Raw genomic sequence first — 27,828 nt, 5'->3', positions numbered from 1 at the left:
CTCCATTTTTTAAAATTTTTTTTTTTAAAGTTGCTCTTTAAAATAGTTATTTTTAGAGAAAGGTGTCCATATTCTTGTGCTTCCCCATAGAATTATCAGCTTCTTTCTTTGTGGTCTGGAGGATAGTGATAGCAATGAGGAGCCCTGCAGCAATGGCCCCACTCTTTCCCTCACATTCACCTGCTCTGGCACAGCTTCCCTGCCCCTGGCCTAGGAGCAGAATCAGCACTGAGGACCAGCAAGTGAAGGAGAGGAAAGACTCAGCTCTTTCCTCTCCTCAAGTCCATGGAGTTGCAGGAGTGAGAGGCAGTCCTGGTCTGCTTGGATGCTGGAGGGAGGGTGTGGACCATACTCTCATTTTCAGTGTAGAGATGACATCTTGGCTCATTCAAAGAATTGGTTAGAGGGCAGTGCTTTAACAACAGGTTGAGGGAAGGGTTTGTGTCTAGTGATGCCCCATTGAGAACAGAAAGTCAGGTACAGAGCTGCAAGTGTACAGTATTGTTTGCCTTTTCCCCAACAGGAGTATTTAAAAGCCTTCTTGTGGATGACCTGCTTCCCACTGGCAGCTCCATCTCTCCAATATTATGACTTTGCAGAGCTTTTGGGTGCAGTTAATTTTGAAGTTTGAGGCAAAACTGGAATGCTGAAGGGTAATAGTTCTATCTAGTCAGTTTTCTATGTTGTGCATTTACTATAAGTCTGTACAGAATGTGGAAAACTCAGGCCGTGCTAGGAACATTTGAAATGCTCTGCTGTTCCCTCTTGCCCACCATCTGGGGATAAAACCAGTCCTTCCCACAGTCTCATTCAAACCTCCCCACCCCTTCTCACTAAGACACTGAGAAGTAGAAATAGCATACCAGAAATGAATTACACTTAATTTTGTGGTTTAGACTTCAGGCTTTATTTTTGTTGTGATTTAAAACCTGTAATTCTTTTGACAGTTATTCCAACTTCAGATGCTCAGGGAAATGTAGTAATTGAGTTCTCTTAATAACATGAACAAAAATTAACTTGATGATTTTATCCATGTCATTTCAAGAGCTTTCTCTAATAATGGTCAGAACCTTATGTTTTCTGCAAAATGTATTTGATCTGTCTAATAGTGAATCCTTGCTTTTGAAATGGGCAGCTCTTCTCTCTGGTTTTGCTTCTCTTGTGCTGATAAGTGGCACCAGTATTTCCTCTCATAATCCACTTTATTGGTATAATGGAATCAAAATCTCCAGTTTGCCTTAAATCCCTCCCCTTAGATTATCCTCATAATCCTTTTTTTCTGTTAATTTGTTTCTTTCATTGTTGGGGAGGATGAATAAATATAATTGCCTGGCAAAAGATTTACAATAGTACAGCCAGGATGAAAACAATCCCCCCTACTGGCTGGACAATACCCTTACATACAGATAGGTCCAAAAGTCAAATGGACTGTTCTATCTCAACCCCCATAATGTATGGTTCACCCCACACCTGTAACCCTCCCCTGAAACATCAGGTGTCTGTGATCCCATTGGCCCAAGTCTTGTTCCAGCCCACCCTGAAGCCCCCTGATAAGGGGTCCCTGAGGAGCCAGACGGCCTCTTGGAATTCCCCCTCTCTTGGAACCCCTACCCTCATAGAACTTCCACCCTCTCCTGGAGCATCCTCTTGTCTCCCTCTACCCCTTGTCTCTCCCCTCCTCCATCCCCTCAGGCCTTGCCACGTGCTGTGTCTGGCAGCTCCAAGCAAGACCTTTCTCCATCCCTAATAACCTGATATCCTAAGAGCAGCCTTCAGAGATCTCTCGTCTCCATTCATCCAAGCCGTCCTGGAGCACAGTATCCCCGCATTTCATAAATTTAAATGGGCTGCTCGTGTTTACACAGATTGAGAACACCTTAGTGTTCTTAGAAGAGGGTGGTAGATGCAAGTATGAGCCTTTTCCTCTTAAGCACATCTTGTCAGTGACTTTTGTTACCTGGAGATAGGTCCATGATTTTGAGGTCTGGTTGTTTAAATAGAACTATTTTATGAGGTATGATGAGGTTCAGATTGTAGTATGTCCTTTGAAACTGCAGTGGCAGTGACCATTAGTCTTGTTAAAGTACAGTTACACTGGTAAAAGGAACAGTGTAATGGTTTCTATATTTGAGCGGATTAATCACTGAAAAATGTTCCCATTCACATTTCTAATGTTAAATTTAATTACAAGGTTGAGAACCTGTCTTTTTTTTTTTTTCCTACTTATTTCTGTGGTGCTATTTAAAATTCATCTTCCCATTCATTATTCTGATAGAGTTTAAAATGGCTGCTAGCTATTCTGAGACCTGTGGCTTTGCTAATTAACTATGATGATTAGAGATGGTCAAGAATAACTTGGCAAAGACAGAATTTAGAAATGCTGATTTATTTAAATGATACCTTTCTGTGTCAATATCCAAACCTGATAAATACCCTACTGGGTGTGTCATTGCTTGGTGCTTTGAGGGTCATTTCCAGGCCCTGGCTGCAGAACAGCTGGTGTTAGGGCAGTAACCTGTGAGATGGCAGGTGTGATCAAACCTCTGGCTTGGGAGCTGAGGCAAGGAAGATTTTGAGCCATGTTTTATCCTGCACGTGTGCGCTGTAACTAATGGTGTTCTGCCTTCCATGTTATCTCTCTCTGCTTTTGACCCCATTCCTGACAGTCTTGAGTCCTGTCGGTAGGGATGTTCTCAGGGCCTGTAAGTGCTGTTTATCAGGAGGTTGATGCTTGATAGGTTTACTTGCTGAAACACTTTCAAAATTAATTCTCTCATGTTCCAGAAGTTTGGTGGTTGTGCAGCCAAGCATCCACCGGTGAGCAATTCCTCTGCTTTGTTTTTGTTTCTCTCAGGGTGTAGATGACATCTGTTTTTCTAAATCTGACTCTTCTTCCTTGTTTACCTGCACAGTGTGCTCATTTTCAGCCCTGTGGCTGACATAAGTTTGGGAGTTTGCTCCGAGTTGCTGTGGTGTCTGGGCAGACCAATCAGACTGTGTTGCCTTCACTGGTGCTGGTGTCAGTTCATTACTTTGGAGTTACTCATTCTTTCTGCTCTGCTGCTTTCTTCTTGTGCCTTACTTGCCAGTTTCATAGACTAGTCCCCTGAACACTGACCTGATGGTTGTTTAGCAAGTAGTTCCTCTTCTTTCACACAGAGGAAACAATGCCTTTTCAAGTCCTCGCTGCTTTGGTACTAATGTGACACTCAAATATTTATTTAATAAAGTTGACACATCTAGACAGCTTTCCCCATTTTGCATGGAAAGGAAAAATAAATGCCCCTCTGAGGCTGCATCTCACAGCATGAAGCTCTTCCCTGGACAAATGTGCAGGCAGCCCCCTGGGCACTGCAGGGCATAGGTGAGGCTGCCTGTCCTCCATCCTTCCCAGCTTCCTCCTCTCATCTGCCACCACATCATGTTGGCCATCATGTTGCACCCCCTGCAGCAGAGCAGCCCCCACCATGGCACATCGCACTGAGCCTTGGGGCATAACCTTCACGGTGTGAGACACCTGGGATCTTTCAGATGTGGTAACAGAGCCCGCAGCCTGCATAGGGAATACCTTGCTCAAATATTTTCCTTGAATTAAGCCATGTTTACAGACTGATAAGAAATACTAGAATCCCAGGGACCTTCAAAACAGAAGGTTGTGGGGATTCTTGGGTTTGTTTTACTTTCTTTATTAGAAACAGCTGTTATTTCCTTTGTAGATTGTTTTTAATGAATTTTAAGTGAAGGAATAACTGTTGATTATGTGTAAGAAAAAATAAAATTAAAGCATACTAAATTGCTAAAGCAGAGCTTCTCTATACTATGAAATTCTGATACCAGCACCTTGACTTAGAAACTATTAATGACAGGGCTGTGTGTAGCTTATGAATTAAGTAACTTCGTGTACCTTTTCCTTTGGCTTGCAGCTGAAGGAAGCAAGTGCACAAGAGGGCACATTCTTTTGTTGTTGATAGCATTCCGCCTTAACGAGAAGGAATTTCTTGCCTATTGCCCACTGTTCATGAAGTGGAAAAAGATCACAAGTTGTATAATCTCTGTATATATCATTATATTTATTCTTTTTTAACATTTCTGTCATGGGTTGGTCCATCCTGCAGCAGGTGCAGAGAGTGGGTGCTGCACCTATGTTTTGTAACAGACTGGTGTGAAGTTGAGGAGGGGGTGTGGGAAGGGGAAGGGGAGGGACTCGGGAAGAAGCCCCCCCTCCAAGTGTGACAGCAGCAGCAGCTCTGAATACAGTTTGGTTTCTGTCTCTCCGGAGCTTTGCTCAGCAACCAAAGCCAGACTCCAGGTGCAGTATTCCCTCATCAGTCTGTGAGCATAGAAACGAAGAGTCCCTCCTCTTCTTCCTTCCCTGCCAAGAGTTTCTGGGTGGTGAATGTCAGTAGCTGGAGTTATTTTTAAAGGCAATAGGTGAGGCTTGTCGTGCAAAGCTAGGAAGAGGGCGTTTGTTTGCTGAGCAGAGCTGACATCAAAGTGGAGATTGCTGCCTACTGGCTCACTGCTGCCTTATGCCAGGTAATCTTTAACATACCCCTCAGTCCCTGCGATCGCAGCCCAGCCTGCCTGTGTGCATGAGAAACAACCAGCGTTTATGATCCAGAAGATTGCTTTTCCAGTTTCATTTATGTGAGCTGGACTTTGACATTTAAAGGCTAGTACTAATCGTCTTGTAAAATCTGCTTAGTGCTCTTAACTGAGCAACTGCTTTCTACTTCTCTTTGCAGGATAATATAAATGTTTTTCTGAAAGCCTGTGAAAACATTGGACTGAAAGAAGCTCAGCTTTTTCACCCAGGAGATCTTCAGGATTTGTCCAATCGAGTTACAGTCAAGTGAGTTTTGTGGTTTTGTTTTCTCCTTTCCCTTCTCCCTCTAAGCTCTTTCACAGTCTATTTTTTTTTAATGTTTGCCTATGGAAAATTCTTATTTTAATCTGGTATGAGCAGTTTTGAATACTGTGGTGAGGGTTTAAGCCTTGTTAAAGCTAAAGGATTAGACTTGCAGAAATGTAATTTAAAAAATGAAGTAGTATTATAATAGCTACCTTACAAGGAAACTAATTGTTAATGAATATTTACAGCATTTAATCTGAGATGGAAACTGTCATTTTATTTTAGACTTGGAGCAAAATTGTTAAATAATATCAAAGGCATTACTTTTCTTTATGATTTGTGATTACCGATCTAAATCTGAAAGGCTGAGGTGGTACTTCTGATACTTATCCAAATGGATTTGCGGCACAGGTATAGTGTGCCTAAAGGTCTGCTGGTCTTGCCACTCCAAGTATTAATTAGATGTTTGTCTCTGAGTGTCACATGCCCTGTCAAGGGGTGTGTGTGAGTAGAAATTAAGTACTGAATTTCATGTAATTGGCATATTTATGGAGATGGGAGTTTTCCTGTGGAATAGCAGTGGCTTGGTTCTAAAATATATTTAGTGGATTTTCATATTTCAAGACTGCTCTGTCTCCTAATAAGAATTTTATTGCCAGTTTCTGAGAGATTAAGGTGAAACTTTACTGTGCAGGCAGGTGTTCTAAGATAAATGAGTTGAGGTAAAAATCATCCTAGGGCACATCGATTTGTTACAGTGTTAACTGTTTTTATTATATTGGGACAAAAGGGTGGATTTATTGTCTCTAAAAAAAATAAAATCTTTAGTGGGTTTTGCTGGAAACCTGTCAAGTTAAATGTGAAGGATTGATTCCTGTCTTAAATTACCAGTTTTATCAAAGAGGAACAGGCAGTAATCCTTCTGTAAATACAAGGAAAAAATACTGTGATATGACATGTAGCTGCTTTAATTAGAAAGAAATCTCTCATAGGTGGGTTGAGTGGTAGCCTGTTGACATTCTCTCTGCCTGGTTTCAGAATGAAAGTTCATACTGTTTTGAGGTCTGATATGTGAGATGGCAATGTGTTTTCCATCTTTGACTCATACCCGAAACGTAATTTCTCACTAATCTGCTGTTTAGGGACTTGGCACACTTCCAGGACATTGGTATTCTGTCTGCCAGTTCCTACATCATGCCAAAAGCCGGAGGGTTGGTAACCTCTGCCGTGCTTAAATTACTCACAAAGCCCTAGCAAAAGTTGTTTTGGTGGAAGTTTGCTCCAAGGGTATGAGGGTTGGAGGGAAGGGTTGGAGGCGGTCAGGAGCTGGTGTTCAGCGTCAATAGTGACAAGCTGGAACCCCAGGGAGGCTGAGATAGCGAACTGTTGTGCAAGGTAGGTTGTCCAACTCGTCCCGACGTTAAACCGCGGCGCCCAGGAGAGGTCAGCTGTGAAATCCATCCAGTGGGTCTGTAACCAAGGCTCTTTTTGGGTCTTTCAGCACCGCCAGTTCCCTTCCCGGCTTTGTGAGCAGAGAGTAAGGCTGGAATTTGAAGTTGTCACGAGGCAACAATGGTTTTATATCATACCTTCTCAGCAATGGTTTAATTAGTGTTTTCCAAAAAAGCAGATTTAACTATTGACTGCTTCTTATGGACAGCTGTGTGGGGGGTCTGGGTTAGAGTCAAAAGAGCTGCCAGCCATACAACCATGTTCTTGTAATTTGTTTCAGTATGACTTTGCTTCTCCACACATTATATATCATATGACAGTCCCAGAGTGTGTATTAAATGCTTCCAGAGTAATTCAAAACTTCTGTATCTGAGCATGCATGTATCTGAGTAAAGTGGTGTCCTAAATATACTAGTACTTTTGATGTAGGTAGGAGGTTGGAGAGGGATGGGAAGCAAGTTTTATTCCAAGAAATGAAAGAAGTAAGTTGCACAAAGATAACTCTCTCCATCAAAAAGTTAATTACAGAAATAATTTTATTGCCCAGAGGGCAAGCTATTCTTCAGAAGATTTTCAGATTTATATTTGTGTCAGGAGAGAAATGTTGTCTGATCAGGATTTTTATCTGATGTTTCTTTTTTATTATCTAATAGAAATAAATCATTTCATACATTCAAGCTGAATTAAAAATGTCTTCAAAACTTGTAGGATGCCAGGCCTCAGAAAAGGGGTGCTATTTCATGTCTTGCTTTTGTCTTACCCACTGTTAACTCTAGTTACATAATTAGAAGTAAATTATTTCTTGTCACCAAGAAGGAAAACTTTTCATCTGCTGACATATTCAAAAGATTACATTTAACTTTTGGATTTCTAACATTCCTAAGCAAATTCATTTTGCTGCTGTCACCGGAGGCTAATTGCCCACATCTTAAAGCAGCTGTGATCTGTTGTATGGGATAACATCAATGTGTGCCTGAAGCAGTGTGTATTTTGACACCACAAGAGGACTGCTGTGTTCTGCTGTTGCACCGCTGTTAGCACAGGTTTTTTTATCTACCCAAAACAGATTAAATAAACTGTTGCTTAGAAAAGTCAGCTTAACAGACTGGGGTGGCAGAGAACAGGGTGCTGGTAGGACATGCATGTACTGTCAGGTATGACAAGGTGCTTGATTTGCCTTGGATGTCGAAATTGGTCAGAGGAAGGTACCATTAAAAGGGTGGGTCTGCTTCTGCTGCTAAGAGGGCACGAGAGTTGTCATCTTATGTAAGAGCAAAACCAGTCTTTCACACTGACTGGGAGGTTGCATCTCTGTCCCTGTTACCCTTGTTCAATTGATCTGACACCTCTGTGCTGAGCAAGTCCTCAGGAGGAACAGCTCCCTTTTGAAGTGGATGAGCTGTGTGAAGTGGTGTTCCATGTGCTCCTGCCTCTGCTGCCTGGCAGTTATGTGTGGTATCTCCTTTTTACCTTGTGGGAAGTCATATGCCCTCAGGCTGTTGCCATCTGACTGCCATCCTGTGCCCCCTGGGCAGGCTTCCTTCCCAACAGGAAGAGTTATTTTCTCCTTGTACTTTATTCCAGAGTGTGCTTGCTGCCTTTTGCCATACCTTTGCTGGCAGCACTTTGTCTGATGAACACTGCCGCAAAGCCATTCAGAGTTACTAAACTGTTACATGGTGCAGTGTTCTTGTGTCACCTGAGTTAAGGTCAAGACCCTCAGTTCCTCATGAACAGAATCTGTTCCGAGAAAATAATCTTTCTATCTGGTGAGGAGGCTACAACTTTCACTTGTATTTTGTTTTCTCTTGCAACTGAGATGATGCACAGGCATGATGTGAAACCCTCCTCTATAATTACTAGAAGTAATCTGGGGCAAGAGAAGCAAGAATCCCCTTATATACCCAGACTTTCAGTTCCAAGTGATTATCCTTTTTGCAAAGAAAAAGCTCCTTAAAGTTTTATTGCTTAGAAGTTTGTGTGAAAAAGCCTGGCTAAAATTACCACTTGCTGCTCCAACCCTTGCAAACTTTATGCTTTGCCAGATCAGCAAGATTAGTAGTTGGGTGGTGTGGAAAAATGGTCATGGCATGGATGATTTCTTCTCTGCTAGTAAAAATGGGAGTGTGGATTAGTGTCTGAGATTTATAGTTCAGTCTTTCTGTAAATCTGCAGAAGTTATTGCTCAGTGGTATAGTACAGCAATATGTCATGTGTTCCAAGAAGGATCATCCAGATGGGCTTATTCCTCACATACGCTGTCTGGCAGTCATGTGCATATCATCTTGTTCAGTGGCTAGTTATTTGTGTAAATGCATGTGTGTCCCTCTTCAGTTCTTTTGGTATATTTGATTTTTGTTTCTCAGCGTAGTGTTTTATTATTTCTAATTGGAGATGTTTTAAAACCCAGCAGATAGAGTGAAGGTTTTTAAATTTATTTCTACTAATGCTAGATTGTCTTAATGCTTCATTTGATTCTTTTTTGGTTCTGTCAAAGTAAGAATGTAATACAAGCTTAGTGACTCTCTGTTGTCAGCATGGTTGCTATTTAAAAACATTAAGCACTTCCTCACCCAGCTCTTTAGGCGTGACACACCCAGTTGTTCCCAGCTGTGGAAGGGTTCTTAATAAAATCACACCATGGAGTTATAAGGGAGACTTCACATAGTCAGACACCAAGTATCAATTCTGATGGTGTTTGTTATTGAAATTATCAGTTTTAAAGGAGGCAGCCTGAATGCTCAGAGAGAGAGTGTAAATTCAAATTTGTCTTGGAAGCAAATTAATTCTTCTACATGAAAAAAATTATAATTCTGTAAAATGAGATCTCCAGTTGAAGAATATAATTAAATTCTAATATTAAATTTAAAAAATGGTGAGTTAATAGATTAAAATATTAAACTAAAGGGAAAAAAAGAAGAAAATTTACTGCAAAATCCTAAATAGCTAACTTTTTTGAAGCTACCACAGCCCTGACTTCTGAGGTTGAAGTTTTACCATACTAATTTTATTTTTCAATAAGAGAGCAAATTAAAATACTTGGCTGCCACTAATATTATTACTACATTGTTATATTTAGAGTATGTCTTGAATGAAACTAAAAACTGAGGCCCCACCTGGAGCACTGTGTCCAGCTCTTAGGCACCCACCACAGGAAGTATGTGGGCCTGCTGGAATGACTCTGGAGGAGAGGGCCATGAAGATGAGCAGGGAGCACCTCTCCTATGAAAACAGGCTGAGAGAGCTGGGGCTGTTCAGCCTGGAGAAGAGAAGGCTCCAAGGAGACCTTGCAGCACCCAAAAGGAGCCTAAAAGAAAGAGGGAGAGGGACTCGTCATGAAAATGCATAAGACAAGGGGTGATAGTTTTAAACTGTAATAGGCTGGGTTTAATTTTAGATATTGGGAAGAAATCCTTCACTGTGAGGGTGATGTGGCACTGGAATAAATGGAGCTGTGGACGCCCCATCCCTGGAAGTGTCTGAGGCCAGGTTAGATGGGGCTTTGAGCAATCTGGTCTGGTGTGGAAAGTGTCCGTGCCCATAGCAGAAGGGTTGGAGGTAGATTATGTTTAAGGTCTCTTGCAACCCAAACCATTTGGTTATCTTTTCCCAAGATAGCTGGAAGTATATCATCACCTTGCAGAACCTGGTATTTGGATAAGGCCTTCATCTTTTTGCTGGCCTGCACTTATTCCACGTATTCATTATCAGTCTTGTAATATGTTAATTATGTAAAGCAAACAGAAAACCCTGTTGGAGAAGTTTTGTTGAAGTGGGTCTAAGTGCATGCATGAGATGAAATAACAGAGCTACGACTTTGGTTCTGGCATTTCAAAATTTTGAATAAATCCATTTAATGTTTCTTTAGAATAATCTTTTTTTATGAATTCCTAAACAAAAAATGATCCTTGGAAAATTAAAATGCCATGCTTTCTGTAACATAAAGCTCTATATAACTAAAGCCAACTGGAGAGAAGTAACAACTGTTACATGCCATGTTCATCCTTGTGTTCCTGCATTTCAGCTGAGCTTTTGAGCCTGGCTCTCTATTTCAGTTCAGAGATAACACTTTCTGAATTTAAAATACCACCCAAAAAAGTGGTTCAGAGAATAGATGCTTTCAAAATAAAATCTGAGAAAATTAAATAGTTGCTGTGTGGTATGGCTGTAAGCACATATTCTGCACCTGTTGTTCTATTTGGAGCAGGATATATTTCACTCTTCTGATTATATAAGAGTGAACTGTTATACCAACCTTAAGTATTTTAAGCATATGTACAGAATCATTACCTTGCATATCACAACTCTTTTCTCTTATTAAGAAACCCTCTCCTTTTAGGGGTTGTTGGAAGGGAAACCTTCTAGCAGTGAGTTAAGCTAAACACAGTGCCCTCTAGTACCTGTCTTCTTCAGCCTGTAATTTAAATTACAATACTGCCAGTGTGAATCACTGATTTTGTGGTAGGAAGTAGCTGTACACTATTTCCTGATATAGTAGATATTGAATTAAAAAATATTCTTTTCTAATAGTAGTTGATGTTTCTTATTACTTGAATGTTTTTCCTGTCTAGTCCTGGGGAATATGCTGCATTTCCTGATTCCACTTCTGTTTCCTGCTCAGGGTGTTTTGTTTTTTTTTTTTGCTAGGTAAACAAAGGCAAAGTGAAATTTCTCTTCTATGGAATGAATGTTAACACTGTTAGGCAGACCACTGAAGAAAGCAATCTACACAGAAATTCCTGAAAAGATGATCTTTTGAATGGAAAACTGTTGTCAGGGCTCTTGGAAATATGGTTGTTTGGAGAGCTTTAATTGTAAAAGTGATACCACATCTCAGTGTTTGGAGGAAATTTTTAGGTTTGCTTTACCAGTTTCACCCAACTCTGTAAACTGGCAAATCAGCTACCTGAAAGCCTGAGGTGTGATGATGAGACACTCTTTTGGGACTTTTTATCTTATTTTGCCCTTCAGGAAGAGCTGTCATATTTTGCTCAAATGAGACAGTCTTGAAAAACCAACCAATCAAGACCCCAAACCAACCTCAAAAACAACAATGAAAGGAGAGAGAAAGCAGATCAGTTTGTGGACAGATAGTTCAGAGATGGTGTTTTCTGTCAGTAATACTGAATTTGTGGTCTTTCATATCTAATACATTTGCTTAGTTAATATATCATCTTGAAATTTTTTTTTGCTCAAGAATTGAATGCTTGTAACATGTGAGTATGATAGAGCTGAGCCTGAACTTGCTGTGCTTATTTTTCCAAGAAACGTGCATTTTAATGAGTTGAAAAACTTATTTTCTAATTTGGCCTCAAAATAAAAAAAAATCCAACCAACTCAAAACACTCACACAACATAGAACCACCCTTTCCTGCCTTTTTATTTTGCATAGAATAGAAAGTGGTAAGATGGATGAAAGCCAAGTGCTTTAGTGCATTAAGTATGAAAATGATTGGACCAAAACTTGTACATGCTTAAATTCTCTTGCTTATACCTATGTGACTGAAGAGTTAATCATCCCAAAGACTTCAGCATTTTAGAAACTATCTTTGAATTCAAGCTGAGGTGAAACAAATAAGAGACAGCTTTTTGTGGGTCTTGAGAACTGAAATGCAAAAACAATTTAACCAAAATTTAATTAGGACAATGGATGTGGGTCTTCCCCCATTTATATTCAGGGAAATCACATTTTTTACACATATGGTTGTAATAGGCCTTTATTGTGGTAACTAAATTTCCTAGTGACAGTTCCATTGAAATGGAAAAGTGCAGCACTTCAGATTGACTCTAGAAATGTTTCTACAACTTTGTAAGTGTATTTCTCTTTCTTACTCTTGTAAGTAAATTCTCTTTTTGCTATGGCTATTGTCATAGAAATGTATTTGCTTCATGGGTGTAGGTAGAGTCTAAATATTGAAATTGCTATTTTTTTAAAATTATGTAAATAATTTCAAGATCAGTCATTTTGCATGTTTTACTTCTCTTAGTACTTAGGACAATAATGCAGAGATAAAGAAAAAATTGGTTTTCTTCAGTCTTGTGAAACTGATGTGCTTAAGTCTAAAATATTCATGCTCAGGTCACTAATCTGCACAAACCAAATCATTCCAGTAAAAACATTGTAGGCAATAAAATATGTTCCAGACTTTGGACCATACCTAGAAATTTACCTCCAATTCTTAGGTTTAAAGTCTATAAAGTGTTGGGTGTGGTGCTATTTAATCTGTCTGCTTTATTTTCTGGTCATTATGAATAATATTTCAGATCACTTTTGCTGTTGAGTAATTTAACAGTTAATAATTTACACTTCCTTTATCAGATTATACTTTCGATAGCGTTTGCTTTTTTGTGAAGATGATTCTGCTCTAAGAATGAAGAACTTTGGAGTTCTGTACCTGTATCTACACATGTACAGGAGGAGTTTGAACAACTCAGAATGACAATACATACAGCGTGTGTTAGTTGTGTTAAAAGCAATTCAGGTATCCCTAGTGACACAGATCCCATAGGTTTATACTGGAATTCAGGTAGTTCTGCTACTGAAGTGAATGATTCCCTGAAGAAGATTGCAGTAGCTTTCTGCTGAATTGAATTGGTTTGTTGAAAGTTGTAATATTTGATCCTATTACATTTCAAAAGTATCCCTGGGATAACTTTTTTTTGGGGAGGTGGTGGTACAAAGCCATTATTTCTGAAGGCCTTTACAATGCTTTTTCAATGTTTTTTTGTATTAACAGAAGTGTGTCTAGTTTATAAAACAATGCATGAGAGGGAAGGCAGCATTTTTGATGAGTAGGATTGAGTTCCTTACAAAAGAAGGTAAAGAGAAAGCCTGCATCTTTTGGTGAAGACTCTTTTTTCCTCCATAAAAAAAAGTGTTGTGTCTGATGTTGGAAATTGAATGACTTAATTAACACAAGCTTATTCTTTTTATAATATCAATTACACAGAAACATGTATGCAAGTTCACTATTGTATTATTCTAAATTGTACTTTACTGCTAAATTGCTGAAATTCAGTTAGTTTTTCGGCAGACAACTCAACAGGAAGAGCTGCTATATTTAAATAGGGGGGAGGCTGACTTTTTGAAGTTTTCCATGGATACAGGGGTTTGCCAGTTAACCATATTCTGTAAATAGAGAAAGTAAAGCTGAACAGTGTATTGACAGTTTTTGATCATACTTCATGCAAAACCCTACTTCTGGCCATTTTTATTCCTTCCAGAGATGTCTGTTCCAATTATTATTACTACTTAATTGGAGCACTTCTTGTATCCTGTGAAGTGATATTAGTGCTTTTTTTTTTTTTTGCTGTGACTGGTAGAGAATGCAACTGGCAATGAAATAACAATTTCAAATATTCTTATAAACTGCATTTACAGGGTTGTTTTCATGCCGTCACTGAAACCAATTAAACAAAATAATGTCTCACCACGTGGATAGATGATAAGAAGGGGTGGAGGGTTGGAAATAGAGCCCTAGATAGCAGCCAAGCTTAACCACACAAAGGCATGTTTCTTTTAAATGATAGAGATCTGTTGTCTTTAAGAAACAAAAGGAAAAAAATCCCAACAACAACAAAAAAAAAAGAAAACCCAACAGGGGAACTATTCTCCGCACTGAACAAGCTGGATGATCAAGCTCAGGATCTCCAGCCATGTACTTCCTGGTGATCTCCACTCAGTTTGCTCCAGTTTATCAGTGTCTTTCTTGTACTGTGAGACACCAGACTGGAGACAGCAGTATTATAGAGGTGGCATCATAAGTGCTGAGGAAAGGGGGAGTGGTGGGGTCTGTCAGCCTTCTGACACGCTCCATCTTGCACGCCCATGCACCATTGCATTCAGCCCTGGGTGCTGTTGGTCAGTGCTGCCAGAATTGGCTGCTGGCTGAGGTTCAGCCCAGCAGGACTGCCGGGCCCAGCTCTCCACCCCACTCTGCAGTTTCAGGAATTAGCTCTATCCATGGGGCAGGACTTGGACTTTGTGCTTATTGGGTGTCATATGAGGTTCCTGCAGAGCCAGTCCTCCTGACAGCCCTGCCCTGTACCCCCTCCCTGCCATTCTGTCTGCCCAGGGAGGGAGTGTGGTATCAGAACCTGACTCAGAAAGCAAAATTTTGAAAGCTGCTGCATCTAGTTTCTGGGACTAGAGTAAGAAGGTTGACTAATGCTGATGATATTTCCTCTTTCCTTTCCCTTCCAGAAACGTCCTACAAATGTAAACACGCACACACCTTTGAACCCAGTACGCACAGATATGCATCAACTGACGTGGATTCCAATGTGTTATATGATAAAATACTTAACTGGGGCGGGGAAAGGGAGTCCAAGTTCAAAATACTTCTGCTCTTGCAAAGGCTATTAAATTGCAGACAGCCACTTGTTCCCTCTGAATAACCACTGAAATACGCTTGTCAGATTTATGATGCAGTAATGTATTCTTTTTAACTCTGTGACCTGATGTAAGATGCCCTCAACTGTGATAATTTTTGGGGGTGAGTGATGTACTTGGTAAAGCACTAGCTAAAAATGCCTGAGCTAACAGAAGGCAATTTATTTATGTGTGGTTTGACTTGAAGCTGTCATGTATTTTCAACATGGATCTGTGCAGTTGAGAATCGCTGTACAATTCCACAACTGAATCCTAATCTGTCCAAATATACCAGTGCTAACTCCTCTTGTAAACAGCTTTTAGTAGTAGTTTTCAGGTTATTTTTTTCAGAAACTGTGCTCTTTTTATGTACATAATTAAAGGAAATTTGGGTTACTTTAATGAGAAAAAGAAAATCAGAAGAATTTCAGTTTTGTGTATGAAATTATGACTTCTGGAATAACTGATACTGGTCAGTCCTGAGATAAAGGGGTCAGAAGTTTTATGAAGGCAGTGTTCTGTGCCAGTCAAAAAAACCCCCAAACAAGCAAAAGCACAAACAACCAAGGAAAAAAAGGACCCAAACGTATTGCAGGAACAAGTATTAGGAATAGGAAAAACAATTGCACCATACTGTGCTGCCATGGTTAATCTGGCATTTGCTGGTGTTGTAATACCATATGAAGTTTTGGACTTGGATAATTTTCCTTTTTCCCACTTTCTCACTTGCCCAAATTCCCCCAGAGCAGATCTATGGAACTGGAATATCTTCACCCTCATAGCATCTCTCTGACTAAAAGTAGGAATAACTTCCCCTGCAGGCTTAGTTAAGTACACTGAGATTCCTGAATGGTGATGGCTGAACAGGAGAGCTGAACTAAGTTGCAAGCTTAAAACAAACAAATCAACAACAACAAAAAACAAAAACCAACCAAACAAAAAAAGCCTAGCAGATGGTGTAGACAAGTGACTCAACTGGTCACTTCATGTCATGTTATATGAATAATCAATGAAGGGGAAGTAGGCTTCCTTGACAAAAGATGATGTGGATAATCAAAGTTTACTTGCATTCAAGGGATAGTGGAGAAATCTTAAAAGAAGGGAAATCTTTTAAGAGTTACTTAGTATGTGGAAACCACATCTAGCTTAGAGAGTCCACAAGGGAGAAGCATATTTTCTGTCTATTTTTGCTCTTCCTTAGGCAACCACTTGGGATTATAAGGGAGGATGAGATCTTTGACTTGATACAGTTTTTTGATCTGGCCCCATGTGGATGTTCCTGTGTGTGGTTTTGGAAAGGTTGCATACATTAAAAGCTGCTTTTAATTTCTGTAGCTCTAGGGAAAACTCCAAGAAACAAAACTAAGGAAAAAACCAAACGCAAATCATATGGAAGCAATTAATTTGATTTGATAAATCAATCAAGCAATCTGCTATTTTAAGCTTTAGCAAATGTAGAACATTGTGTGTTAAGCTATCTGAAAATATTAATAAAATCATGGTAGGTCTCTTAATCCAGACCAGTATTCTGTATGTGATGACCCAGCTGTGCAATCACAGGGAAAAAAATGTTATCATTAATTATTAGCAATTTAATATATGACAGTTTTTCATTAAGCCATTGGAAGTTTCATGGAAAGCTTCAGATGAATAATGAATAAGAATGGCTGAAAGTCTGTTGAAATAAGCTGGTACATATATTTGCCTATGCTATATTCAGCATAGTTGTTTAAAAGCTACTTTTGCTCTCAGAAGATCAGTTAATTTAAGAGGTTTTGTTACTGATTTTGGCATAGGAAGTGTAAATGTAAAATCACACATCAGATGGTTATGTAGAAGGCACACCCACACAAGTTGAATAAGCACAGAATGAGATGCATTGGTAATGATACTCTGCATGTCCTGCAAAGCCCTCTCTCTGTGCAGAACATTTTATTCTTTGAAACCTGAGCTTGCCTCTGGTATTGAATGTTGGCTGCTGTTGGGAAATCATACAAAAGTCACTTAGTGCTCGTGGTTCAGTAGTATTTGCTATTTCATTGTGATATTTTTATTCTCTCAAGAGGAACAGAATCTCTTGCAAAAGGATAATTTTATTTTTATGAACAACATTTTGTCTTTCTGAAGCATGTCCCTCGTAGAGCTGCAAGCAAGGTCCTTAGTTCATTTCAGTTTTCTCTAATACCACTTGAGTCATTTGTGAATGTATTCAACAAGCTAGTTTGATAAATAACCTATACAGAAATCCCTAGTTGTCCAGGTAATGTACTCAGTCTGGCATCATGATTGCAACCTAAAGGACATGGCTGCATTTTTAAATTACTTTTATTTTTTTGCTCATTATTGTGTGTTTCATTGCTAGGATACATTTTATATCTACAAATCCAGGGAATGGTGGCACCAAATAGGATGGGTCTGAGTGCTGGAGTTTTGCTTGCTTGGGTGCCATGTGAGCAATGGGTGGCCCAGCAGCTGCTCTGTGTGCCACGAGGCTGCCAGCACAGGAGGACTAAGGCAGGTGCTCCGTGCTTGTGCTGTGTCAGGTGTGGGCCGAAGTTGTGCATTAAAATTCCTTCCTTTAATGAACAGCATGAGTTTTATCAGGAGAAAAGCTGGAATGAAAGACTGGTACTTGCTTTTCTCTGAAAGTGTGTTTGCACAATGGGACACTGCTGTGAAAGGGCAGACAAGGCAGGGGGAAGGGAAGTTGCACCCTCAGTTTGCAGATGACACCAATCTAGGCAGGAACATTGATCTGTGGAGGGTAGGAAGACTCTATAGTCTGGACAGCCTGGATGGATGGGCTGAGGCCAACTGGATGATGTTCAACAAGGTGAAGTGCCAGGTCCTGCTCCTGGGTCTCAACATTCAATGCTTAGGGAAGAGTGGCTGGAAAGCTGCCCAGCGGAAAAAGACCTGGGGGTGCTGGTTGACAGCCAGCTGAACATGAGCCAGCGTGTGCTCAGGTGGCCAAGAAGGCCAATGGCATCCTGGCAAGAGTGTGGCCAGCAGGAGCAGGGCAGGGACTGTCCCCCTGTACTCAGGACTGGTGAGGCTATACCTCAAATCCTGTGTTCAGTTTTGGGCCCCTCAGTCCAGGACAGACATTGAGGTGCTGGAGTGTGTCCAAAGAAGGGCAGTGGAGCTCGTAAAGGGTCTGGAGCACAAGTCTGATGAGGAGCAGCTGAGGGAGCTGAGGATTTCTAACCTGGAGAAAAGGAAGCTCAGGGGGGACCTTACTGATCTCCACAACTTCCTGGTGGGGATCAGCCTCTTCTCCAAAGTAACAAGTGACAGGCCAGGAAGAAATGGCCTCAAGTTGTGACAAAAGGACAACCAATTGTGTGGTTTAGAATTGGGGTTTAGAAAAAATTTTCTTCAATTAAACACTTGTAAAGCGTGGAACAGGCTGTCCAGGACAATAGAAGAGTCACTGTCCTTGGAGGTACTTAGGCTTATTGATGTGGCACCTTGGGACATGGTTTAGTAGTGAACATACAAGTGCTGGGTTAATGGTCACACTCGATGATCTTAAAGGTCTTTTACAACCTAAACAATTCTGTGATTCTATCTTAATTAGAGTTCAGGAGAGACGGAGAAGTGGTGAACACTTGAAATTTCTTCTTGTCACCTGTTGCCCAAGAATGTGTTTGTGTGGTTTCCCATCACTTAAACATGACTTATTACTGCCTGATCAGTCAGACCAGGGAGAGAGAGAGAAGAAGCCTGCTTTCATCTCCCAGGGCAGGAATCTTTTTGATGGACATGTACCAAAGGCACGTGTACATGACTTATAGAAGGAGCTTTTGTTTGCAGAATTTTTGTCAGGAAAGCAAATATGTTCAAGCTCCTAGAAACTGTTTGGTCAAGCTTAATTGCATGTAGGTTTTGGCATTCAACATTTAATGGAACATGTTACTGTTATTTGTACATCTGCAGTCACAGGAGAGACTGTCCCCCTTAAAAGCTAAAGTAAGCAGCAGTAAGCACAGTGGAAGAAAACTACTAAACTTTGGAGTTTTTTTCCTATCTTCACATATGAGAGGGTACTCCAGCTAACTAGTTCAGGTTACTTCAACTCTTGGTAATCTGACTTCTTTGTTAATGCAGTTTTAAGTTATGAAGACTCCCCTCAGTTTCAAAACAAGTACATTTAGATTTTTCTTAATTTATTTTTTTACTTTACCTGTGAAAACCTTGATAATCTGCTTTTACAGTTAATGAAGAGGAGGTAGCATCTGCTTGGCTTCTAGTTCCTTCTAGTTTGTAGGCAGTCTGTGTGCCACTGCTGCTGTTATTTGGAATAACCTTCTGTAACTCTTCAGCTAACTTGGGATACCCAGTAAAGATGCTTTCCCAGTGTTTTCATTCTCTATTGCTCAGATGTCTCTGCCAGGCAACTCAAAAAACAAACAGCAACACCAGGTCAGCTTCAAAGAGTGCACACTTTGAAGTAGAGAGCAGATGACAGTTATGAAAGGTTAGTCTTTAATGGTATTACAAAAGGTAGCTGTACAGGTTTCCATGCATTTGCTTATTAAAGTGTGTAATGCCCCAGTCCTTATGTACAAAAAAATATTAAGTGGGTAGTTTTTTGAAAACATTACCTTGTACTTTCCCTAGTGGCATGGGATACAGCAGAGGTTAGTTTATGGCCTGAATTTGAAAGTGTGCGACTTTTTAAAATGATGGTCAACACAGCAAGATACAAAGGAAAAAAGAGGAAAGTATAAGATAAACTGGGTATAGATGGTCAACACTTTCAGAAGAGACAGGGCAGAAAAAGTCACATTAAATACAGCAAGTTTCAGTCCATTCTAATCTTAGTGCCTGAAATAAAATTAAAAATTACCTAAGAGAGTAAATACTGTGATGTCATGTTCATTGGATAATTATATGTGTAATTTTTCAAAGGGAATTTCTTTTTTTTTTTTTTAACTAAAGCTCTGTTACTACTGGTAGATCTCACTGGCCAGTCTTTAGCTTGTGAAAGAACTTTGGCAAGCCTTAGTTGTACCCATGAAACACAGGATCCTGTAAGCAAGCTAAAATTAGCAAAAATAAAAGCCTTTTTGAAGAAAGTAGAATTTAAAATAAATTCTTGTTTCTGTAAGCTGTTCTGTAATCATGAATGTGTTAGTGAACTTCTTTTTGAGGGGAATTGGTATGACACTCAAAATGAGTGCATATGAGATTTTACAAATTGAAAATCAGCACAGACTTAATTTAAATGTGCATTTATGTATTTTAAATGGCCTGTTTACTTCACATCCAATTTGTTGATTTCTCTGCTATCAGCATTCATCAATTTTAATGTCACCACTTAAAAGGAGAGGAAGTTTGAGAGTGCATTTGAGAAGAGAGTTCATTTTTTTCTCTTTGCATAGAATGATATATCTGTGTTTTTCATTTATTATTATTTTCCTCGTGGCTTTCCTTTTTGAAGGAATGTACAGTTTTTGTTGGGAACTTTACTATGCAAAAAAAAGTTCAAGTATACTCACCTGTGTACCTATCCTGTGTCAGGGTTTTTCCTTCAGGGCCTTAAGTAATAACTATGTTACTTTTAATAATATGTCAAGTAATTACATGTTTGACATTCTGTCTGGAGTTCATGCAACAGTTCTGGATTTCTTTCCCTAGCAGAAGCTTCCACAGATTCTTTCCTACCTGAAAAAAACTTGGGGCACATATTTTTACATGGATTCAATGTGCTGTCTAAGGGAAGAGCTTTAAATGCAGTGTGGCTTCATATTTATCTTCTTTCTGAGCATTAAATATATTGACTATTGGAGGGGTTCTGAATCAGTGTCTCTCAATAAATCAGCGTCCAACAGATGGCCGATTTGTTATATCGTGATTGCTTTTGATAGTACTGATTTTTGTTACTAAAGATGATGCTTGCATAACTTACATGGCAGAATGAGCTATGTTTTAGTATCTTTGGAAACTTGTGTACTGTTCCACCCTGCCATAAATGCATTTCCTTGATGATGAAGACTTTTGCATATCTTTGTACCTTCATTAGCTTAAAAAACCCCTTGTCTACAAAAGGAACTTCTATTATATTTATTTTTAAAATATATTACTGTAGCAGGTTAAGTGGACCACTAACTGCATCTAAACTGAAATGGGGACAAGATAATACGTTAAGAACATTTGAGCTATTTTTTCATGGTATGAAATTCCTCCTGTCTATTCCACCTGTCTATCTTCATGCAGTAAGAAAGTGGTAGCCTATTGCAAAACTCTTTCAGTGTTGTGTGGGTAATGCAGTCAACAGTTTGCTGTCTGGAAACCAAACTTGATGATAATACTCAAGCTTACCATCCATGGGTACTGTCTGTGGGTCAAAGGGTGAAGGTATTTTCATCCTGCTTTTTTCTCCTGTACTTTCTAAGATACCTTCCTGTCAAGGAATAGATGTGTTTCACTGCAATTTAGCAACTTATTCCTAAGCCGCCAGCAGAGATTGGTGTATCCTCTCCTCATTGGAGGGTACTACTGGGTATTCCTCCTCCACACGGAGTTAACTCCTTCCTGTAGCTCTGTTAGCCTGAAGGTGAAAAGAAGAAGGGGAGATGTTGGTAATTATTCTGAGTCTCAGTGTTGTAAGGTGCATGTTGGTGATGAGATTGCTGAGATGACTTTTTGTGTGATTCTTCTGCAACTGTAATTTGTTTCGAGTAAAAATAAGTATAATCAAGAGGAGAGACATCCCATTAATTTGATTGAACTGCCTTTTAATTTTTCACCCTGTCTAGATTATCAGTCCTAATTGCAGGATGATGGTAAAGTCTTGGCTTTTCACTGAACTGTAAATCTATGAATATAGTGACAACACTGTTGCTGTTGGGATTTCTGAATAAATAGGGCCAAACACTTGAGATCAAAAGGGATACTTCCATAGACATTTCCAAGGTTAAGAGATCAGTTGCTAATGCAGCATGTGTACTGGCCCATGGGAAGGTGCAGCTTGTAGTAAATTGGCACTATTGACATACTTTTCAGTTTAACCATTAGTTTGATAATCTTTCCAGTGATTAAATGCCGTAATGATTGTGTTTCACAGAAGTTTTGAGACACCCTTAGTTTTCAAAAGCTGTGGATTCCTAGATGAGAGTCTCAAGGTTTTTGTTAATCTTCTCTTGGTGATAAAGAGTGCCTGTTTTTTGTGTAGAAATTCTAAGGATTGTTGGACAAAAAATTTATACAATAATCCTGTCAAGAGCCTGAGTGTTACTTTTGTGTTATTTTGGCTCTGCGGTTTGATTGACTTCTGGGAAGGTTAGCTTACAACCACCATGTGTGTTTTAAGGAACCCACTTCTCCAGTGCTTCATCTGGCTGGGCAGCTGGTGAAATTCTGCAGATGGCTAACTTTCCAAGATTTGATGCTTGTAGTATCTTCTTTCTCATGAGAAGGAAGATTCCAAATTTAGTATTTACTCATGGACTCATTAAAGATGTTGGGAATATTGCCATGGCCTCACTTGGAGCAGAATCTGATAGTTTTGTTCCACTACTTCCCTACCAGCAGACTTAGTTGTAATCGCTTGTTGGAGCATTTTGGTGATGTCTTAATTGGTCTATTAAGCCTTTTTTTTCCCTCAGTCATCAGTTTTGTGATACAAATTACATACTTCATGAGTACTGGTGAAAGAGTGGTGTGAGATCATCTATAGTTCCCTGGCTAGGATTGTTTTCCCATATCATTAATTTTCTTCAAGTTTTTATTCTCAGACTCTAATTTTACAACAGAAACTCCTAAGTGACTAATAGCACATTTGGTTTCAGTTGGTTGGGATGGTCAGAATAAATGTAAACTCCAACTTCAGAGGTATATGGTCAGACTAGCTTATCTTTTCTCCTCCCCCCACCCCTCTTTTTTTTGCCTCCCACACAAGTTTTCTAACATTCTGGCAAAGCAAGTATTTGGACTTTTACCCATTCTCTCACTTTACAGTAAAGAAGCATTCATTTTTCCAACATTAAAAACTTGGCCAGAAAACCTGGCCCAAAAACTTTAATGTTTTGAGCAAATGTTTAAAATTACCCTCTGTGTTGGCTGCTCCAAGTAGCCTTAACGCACTGTTTGCTTTTGGGGTGGAAAAATTGTTTTTCACCCAAAAAAAGCTAATTTAAAAAGGTAATATTTATCCAGTATTACTGATAGCAACAAATTGAATTTAGATATTTCAAATGTTATGGAAGTAAATCTGAAGCTGTAAGAAAACTGAATCAGAATAGCAGAATACTTAAGGAGCTGTCTTAATGGTGGATGTTTCAAGAGCTGAGGATGGGAGGTGAGAATTGCAGGAAATGTGGAAAATAATATAGCCTTGTCTTAGATCCTGTCTGCTCCCTAAAAGAAATGGGCATGTTTTACCTTAAGTGTGCTATGGTTGGTGTAGCTTGATTTTTGTATCTTGTCTTTGGTTTAAATTTTGCTGCTACTTAACACCATGTCTTCTGGGAGAGCTGGTTCAAGGCAATACATCTTCATTCAGTATTTTTTTTCTGTTAACCTTGCACAGATTAGTATTTGACTTTGCTTTAATTGAGAAGCTCTTTCCTAGCTCTAAATATGTTTTTACAAATGCAGGCAGATCAAGAAAACATGGGAAATAATGAAGTTCTGTTGTATCTGCATATCTCATTCCTTTTGGATGTATTTGATCACCTTAAGTTAATAGAGAACGGAGCTTAATAGAGAGGAGTCAGGTTCAGACTGTATTTCATACTCTTGGGCTCTGTGTGATGATGTTGTGCTCTGCGTTGCTAAGGTAACACAAAGAAATATAGAGAAAATATAGCAAAATTCCAAAAGGGAAGCATTATAATTTTTTTTTCAGTGCTTCTTATTTGCTCATGAAATATTTTGCCAGAATATTGCTGAGAAAACCCAGTAGTTTTGTAAAGCTTTTAGTCCAAGTGTAGAGACTTAATTAAATTATTCAGTCATGCAGTAGTGATTTACTTCTACTTAAGGACAAATGCAGCGTCACTTCATCTTGTTTCCAAAATCTTTATCACGGACTAAGCTGCTCTTACCTTGTACCTCCATTTCTTCATCTTTGCTCTGTATCTCTAACAATAAATGTAAATTTTTTCAAAGTCCTAGCTCTATCACTCTTTCCCACAAGCTATGCTTTTAGTAGTCCCTCTTTGAACTGCAGAACAAAAAACCATTTGTTTTTCAATAATGTAACAACAGTTTAGAATGACAAGAGGGTCTGGCACATATACTGCTCCTATTCTCTGTCCTCCTGTGCAACAGTTTGGCCAGCACTATATTGGAATTGCTCTAGAGGAAAAAAAGGAGCTATTGGAAATCTGTGAAGTGACTCCCAGGTGCTTTAAATTCCATGTATCCCCAAAATGGTGGGGATCTGCCTCTTCTCCAGAAGCTATAACTATCCCTCATACATATACGTGGCATTTATTGGTCTTGGCTTTCCAGAGGAGATGATGACTAGGGTGGACTGAATCCTGGATTACTTTTATGGGCTCAGAACAGGGCATCTGTAGCTTCTGTTGGTAACTCTGAGTCACCTGTGTTCTGAATTGTTCTCTGAGTATGTGTCATAACAACAGCAGCCAAGCAGATGCCTATTTGAACTGGTGAAGCTCAATGTAAGCACAGTGTGAATACAGCAATATCCAGTACAAGTTACTGTCATTCATCTTTTTTTCTTTATCAGAGGGTATGTTCATTGCCAAATATCTTATATAAATTATGCAGCACAGGCTTGAGTTCTGTTTTTTTTTTTTTTCTTTTTTTTTTGCATACCCTGAGGAATTGAGTAAACCTTGCTTTTGAGTGTTCTAAACTGTGGTAAACTGTATTGCTTATCCACAAGGCGCTTCTGCATCATTGCATGCTTGCTTGATGTAAGGATAACAAAGAATTACATTTACTGGATCTTTCCCTGGGCATGGACTAAGGGAGGAGATCGAATGAAGGAGGTTGTTGGAGTGGTTTTTTTCCTCTTCCCTGTGTACAGAGGCTATAAAAATATCTCTCTCTGAGCAAGCAATGTTGTATAAACTGCCAAATCATAGCTCTTCCCAAGGGACCACCTCTCAGTGCTTTATCCAAATTTAACAATTGTGTTAGTCCTGGTGGTTAAGTGTAAGCGAGTGCACATAGGCAGTTGCTAGGAGTAGCTGGTAGGTGGAAAATTTTTTACCCTAACTTACCTTGCAGTGATTTGTTTATTCATACCTGGAGTTGGTACAGACATGTCTCATCAAGGCTTGGTGGGAATAAATGTGGTCAGTATTGAGGGCTAGTCTAAAAAATCACTTCTGGTGTTTATGTGGAAAGTGGGGATGTTGAAATATTCCAGTTAGGTGTGAGAATTGGGAGTAAAAAGGACAATGATTTGGAAATACTTAATAATGGCAAAGAGGCATCAGGCAGTAGAGAAAATGAGTTTTGGTCATGTCATGAAAAAAAAATACTGAGTTGGCATGGTTGCTGTAGCTTAGCTGAAGAAAATAATAGACTTTTTACATTTTTTTTTTTTTATAATGCTCTTGAACTATTTTTGAGCAAGCTAGCAGCTGCACGTTTTTGTGGTTTTGAATATATTTCTAAAAACTTATATGATTGCTTTTAATTGTCTATTTTGATACTTATTTTTAAGTGACTCCCCAGATATACCAACTATTTGTTTTGGAAAGATTGTTAGCAAAATGGCACATTCCCCATCTTGACTTCTCTTCAAATTAATCTACAAAATTTATACAATATGGACTAGATTTGTGTGAGGGAATGAAGGTCAAGGATCTTTAAAACTGAATGCAAGAGAACTTAATGTAGATAATGATCCTGATGAAAGTATGTTGATTCTTGAGGTACAAGGAAGAAAAAAAGGTAGAAGTTGGGGGGGTGTGAACATTTAATGTAATCCTTGTGCAAAGGTCAGCTGAAATATGTACAGGTTTTTATAAAAGAAAAAAAGGCAGCACGGCAATAAAAGGAGAGATTCAGCAAAATTATATGCTCCAAATTCTAAATACTTAAGAAGATATAAAAACCTATAACATTTGTAAGAACTGATATTATAGCTGTCTATCAATTTATCTAAAATACTGTGTACATTACAGTGTTTTTTTTTTTTCTTGAGAAATAATTAATTTCACCTGTGAAATTAAAAAGTCCTCTTGAGTGTTAACAAGGTGATTTGAGAACTCCTAACACTGAGCTGAGAGTCAACTGCACAACTTCTAATACTTTGTGCAGAGTCCATCTTTTCTCATAAAACTCAGTGGTGTTCTTATGTCTCTTGGCCAAAGTGTATGGCACGTGACCACTAGATTTCAGAAATAAAATATCTGGTGAATTATTTTTTTTGTCGGTGCCAGTCTAGATCTGGAATTGAAAGTACCCAATACAGACTGGCAAAGCATTCTAGTTTTGTCCTGGAAAAACCAAGCAAACAAAACAGTACAAGAAATACACAGTTTAATTGCCTGTAATTAGTGAAGCTGATGAGTTCTTAGAGAAGGCTAGGAATGGTGTAAGAAAAAGTCACAGAAAGGGACCAATCAACAAATCTACATTAATTATTATAAATTTTAGAAAAAATTATTTTTGAAAAGAGCTCAGAAATCATCCAGTCCAACTTTAATTTTCTTTAATAGAGCTTAATATTTGAGCAGGAAGATGCATGATCCTATCAGCTTCCTATTTGCCGCAGCAACTTGCAGTGAGTGCTCCATACTACTTGCCCTGCTCACTGGTCAGACAAGAGCCAAGGAGTGCTCAGGTTATCACTGAGGCTCTTCTGCTTGTTCTTCTGGGAGATTAATTTTTATTTTTTATTTGACAGGCATGCCTTTTTCCCTACAGGATACTAGTTTTCTCTTTGGGGGAAACATCTAGATTAGACTGGAATATGAGGAAGCTGGCAGAGATGGACCACCCAGGGAGGGGTCGGAAAAGAGCATGAGGAAATGGATAATGTTATCGTCTGGTGACTTGCTGGGGTTGATGCACTTTTCTAGAAGTGCCTGTTTTTGTTTTGATAAGGGATTTCAGAATGGTGTGGAGGCATAATGGGTGGTTCAGCAAGGAAGCACCATGCTCAAGAGGCGGTGTGAGAAGATAGACTCTGAAGCCATGGATGGTGATGTGTTCCCACGGAGGATGTTGGCTGGCTCTAGTCCCTCTCTGCCTTTTCCTTCTTGAGCATTTCTCCTCCACCCCTCAGCTTTAGTAGGTGGGGGCGCAGGCTGGAGACAGGCTGTTCATTCATCAGGGCCACGGAGTTCCTTGCTGTCAGCCAGGGGTTCTGTAGGAGCACGGAGAAATGCTTTCTGCTGTCATTTTATACCTGACTCTGTGTGCTGTTGTGATGAGTGGCATTGAGTTGGTGGATGTGTTGCTATGGAAAATGTATGTGCTTTTTTTAGTCAAATATAAAGGTGTGTTTCCAAATGCTCTTCTCTAACTCTGCAGCCGTAGCTTGGCTCGTTTATTTCCAGCACTCTCAGCAGTGAACTGTGGCTCTCGGGGTTGAATATCAATTTGCTAAGAATCCAAGTGCTGGAGGAATGTCCTCATGTTTCTGTACCCATGCAGCAGCCACATCTTCCACTGGAGCCTTTCTATTCTCAGCAGCACGTGGGAATTCAGTGAAATCCGATAACAGCAATATTAATAGCAGCTGAGTAGGTGGCCAAAGAGGTTGAAATTTAGCACGAGCCCGCTGCTAGTTGGACAGGCAGCGTTCATCTCCTGCACAGCAATACCCGGCAGGGGTGCAGGAGTCCTTCAAATCCTCTGACATCTTCCTCAGAATTGTAAGTGAAGCTGGTCGGTGTGGGGCTGAGCGCCTAGAGTCGGCAAGGAGCTGGGCAGTGGGCTTTTCTGCAGTCAGCTGATTTGCTCCAGCTCCTGGGCCAGGGTATGGCTCTTCCAAGCCCTTCAAAGGGCATCTTGGAGGTGTGACTGCTGCCTTGATGGACAGAAGTTCAAAGGGAGAGCATCAGTACTTCTTTTCAAATAGCAATCTATTCAAGTCTTGTGTTTGTGAGATCTGTAGTTCAGAGGAAAGAACAGAAAACAGGGTTGGGAGCTGTTGGGGTTTCTGAAGTATTCGTCACCAAGGGATGGGTTTGGCACTGGGCAGGGTGCATTTGTC

The 27,828-nt window shown here is 39.6% G+C and overlaps 1 protein-coding gene across 13 annotated transcripts in view; it reads left to right on the top strand.

Moving 5' to 3' along the window:
* LMO7 (LIM domain 7) overlaps positions 1-27,828 on the top strand; it is a 132,103-nt gene that overhangs the window by 53,359 nt on the left and 50,916 nt on the right. For 11 of the 13 annotated variants that reach the window (XM_077781360.1, XM_031504887.2, XM_077781359.1 and 8 more), the window contains exon 4: positions 4,746-4,852. In XM_077781360.1, coding sequence (XP_077637486.1) covers positions 4,746-4,852 — 107 coding nt within the window. Of the gene's footprint in view, positions 1-4,227; positions 4,310-4,745; positions 4,853-27,397; positions 27,488-27,828 lie in introns of those variants that run through there. The other 2 variants (XM_077781364.1, XM_077781365.1) reach the window with 2 other exon arrangements.

The sequence above is a fragment of the Lonchura striata genome, chromosome 2 (genome assembly GCF_046129695.1).
Source record: "Lonchura striata isolate bLonStr1 chromosome 2, bLonStr1.mat, whole genome shotgun sequence".
NCBI lineage: Eukaryota > Metazoa > Chordata > Aves > Passeriformes > Estrildidae > Lonchura > Lonchura striata.
This window is presented reverse-complemented; position numbering and strand designations above follow the sequence as displayed.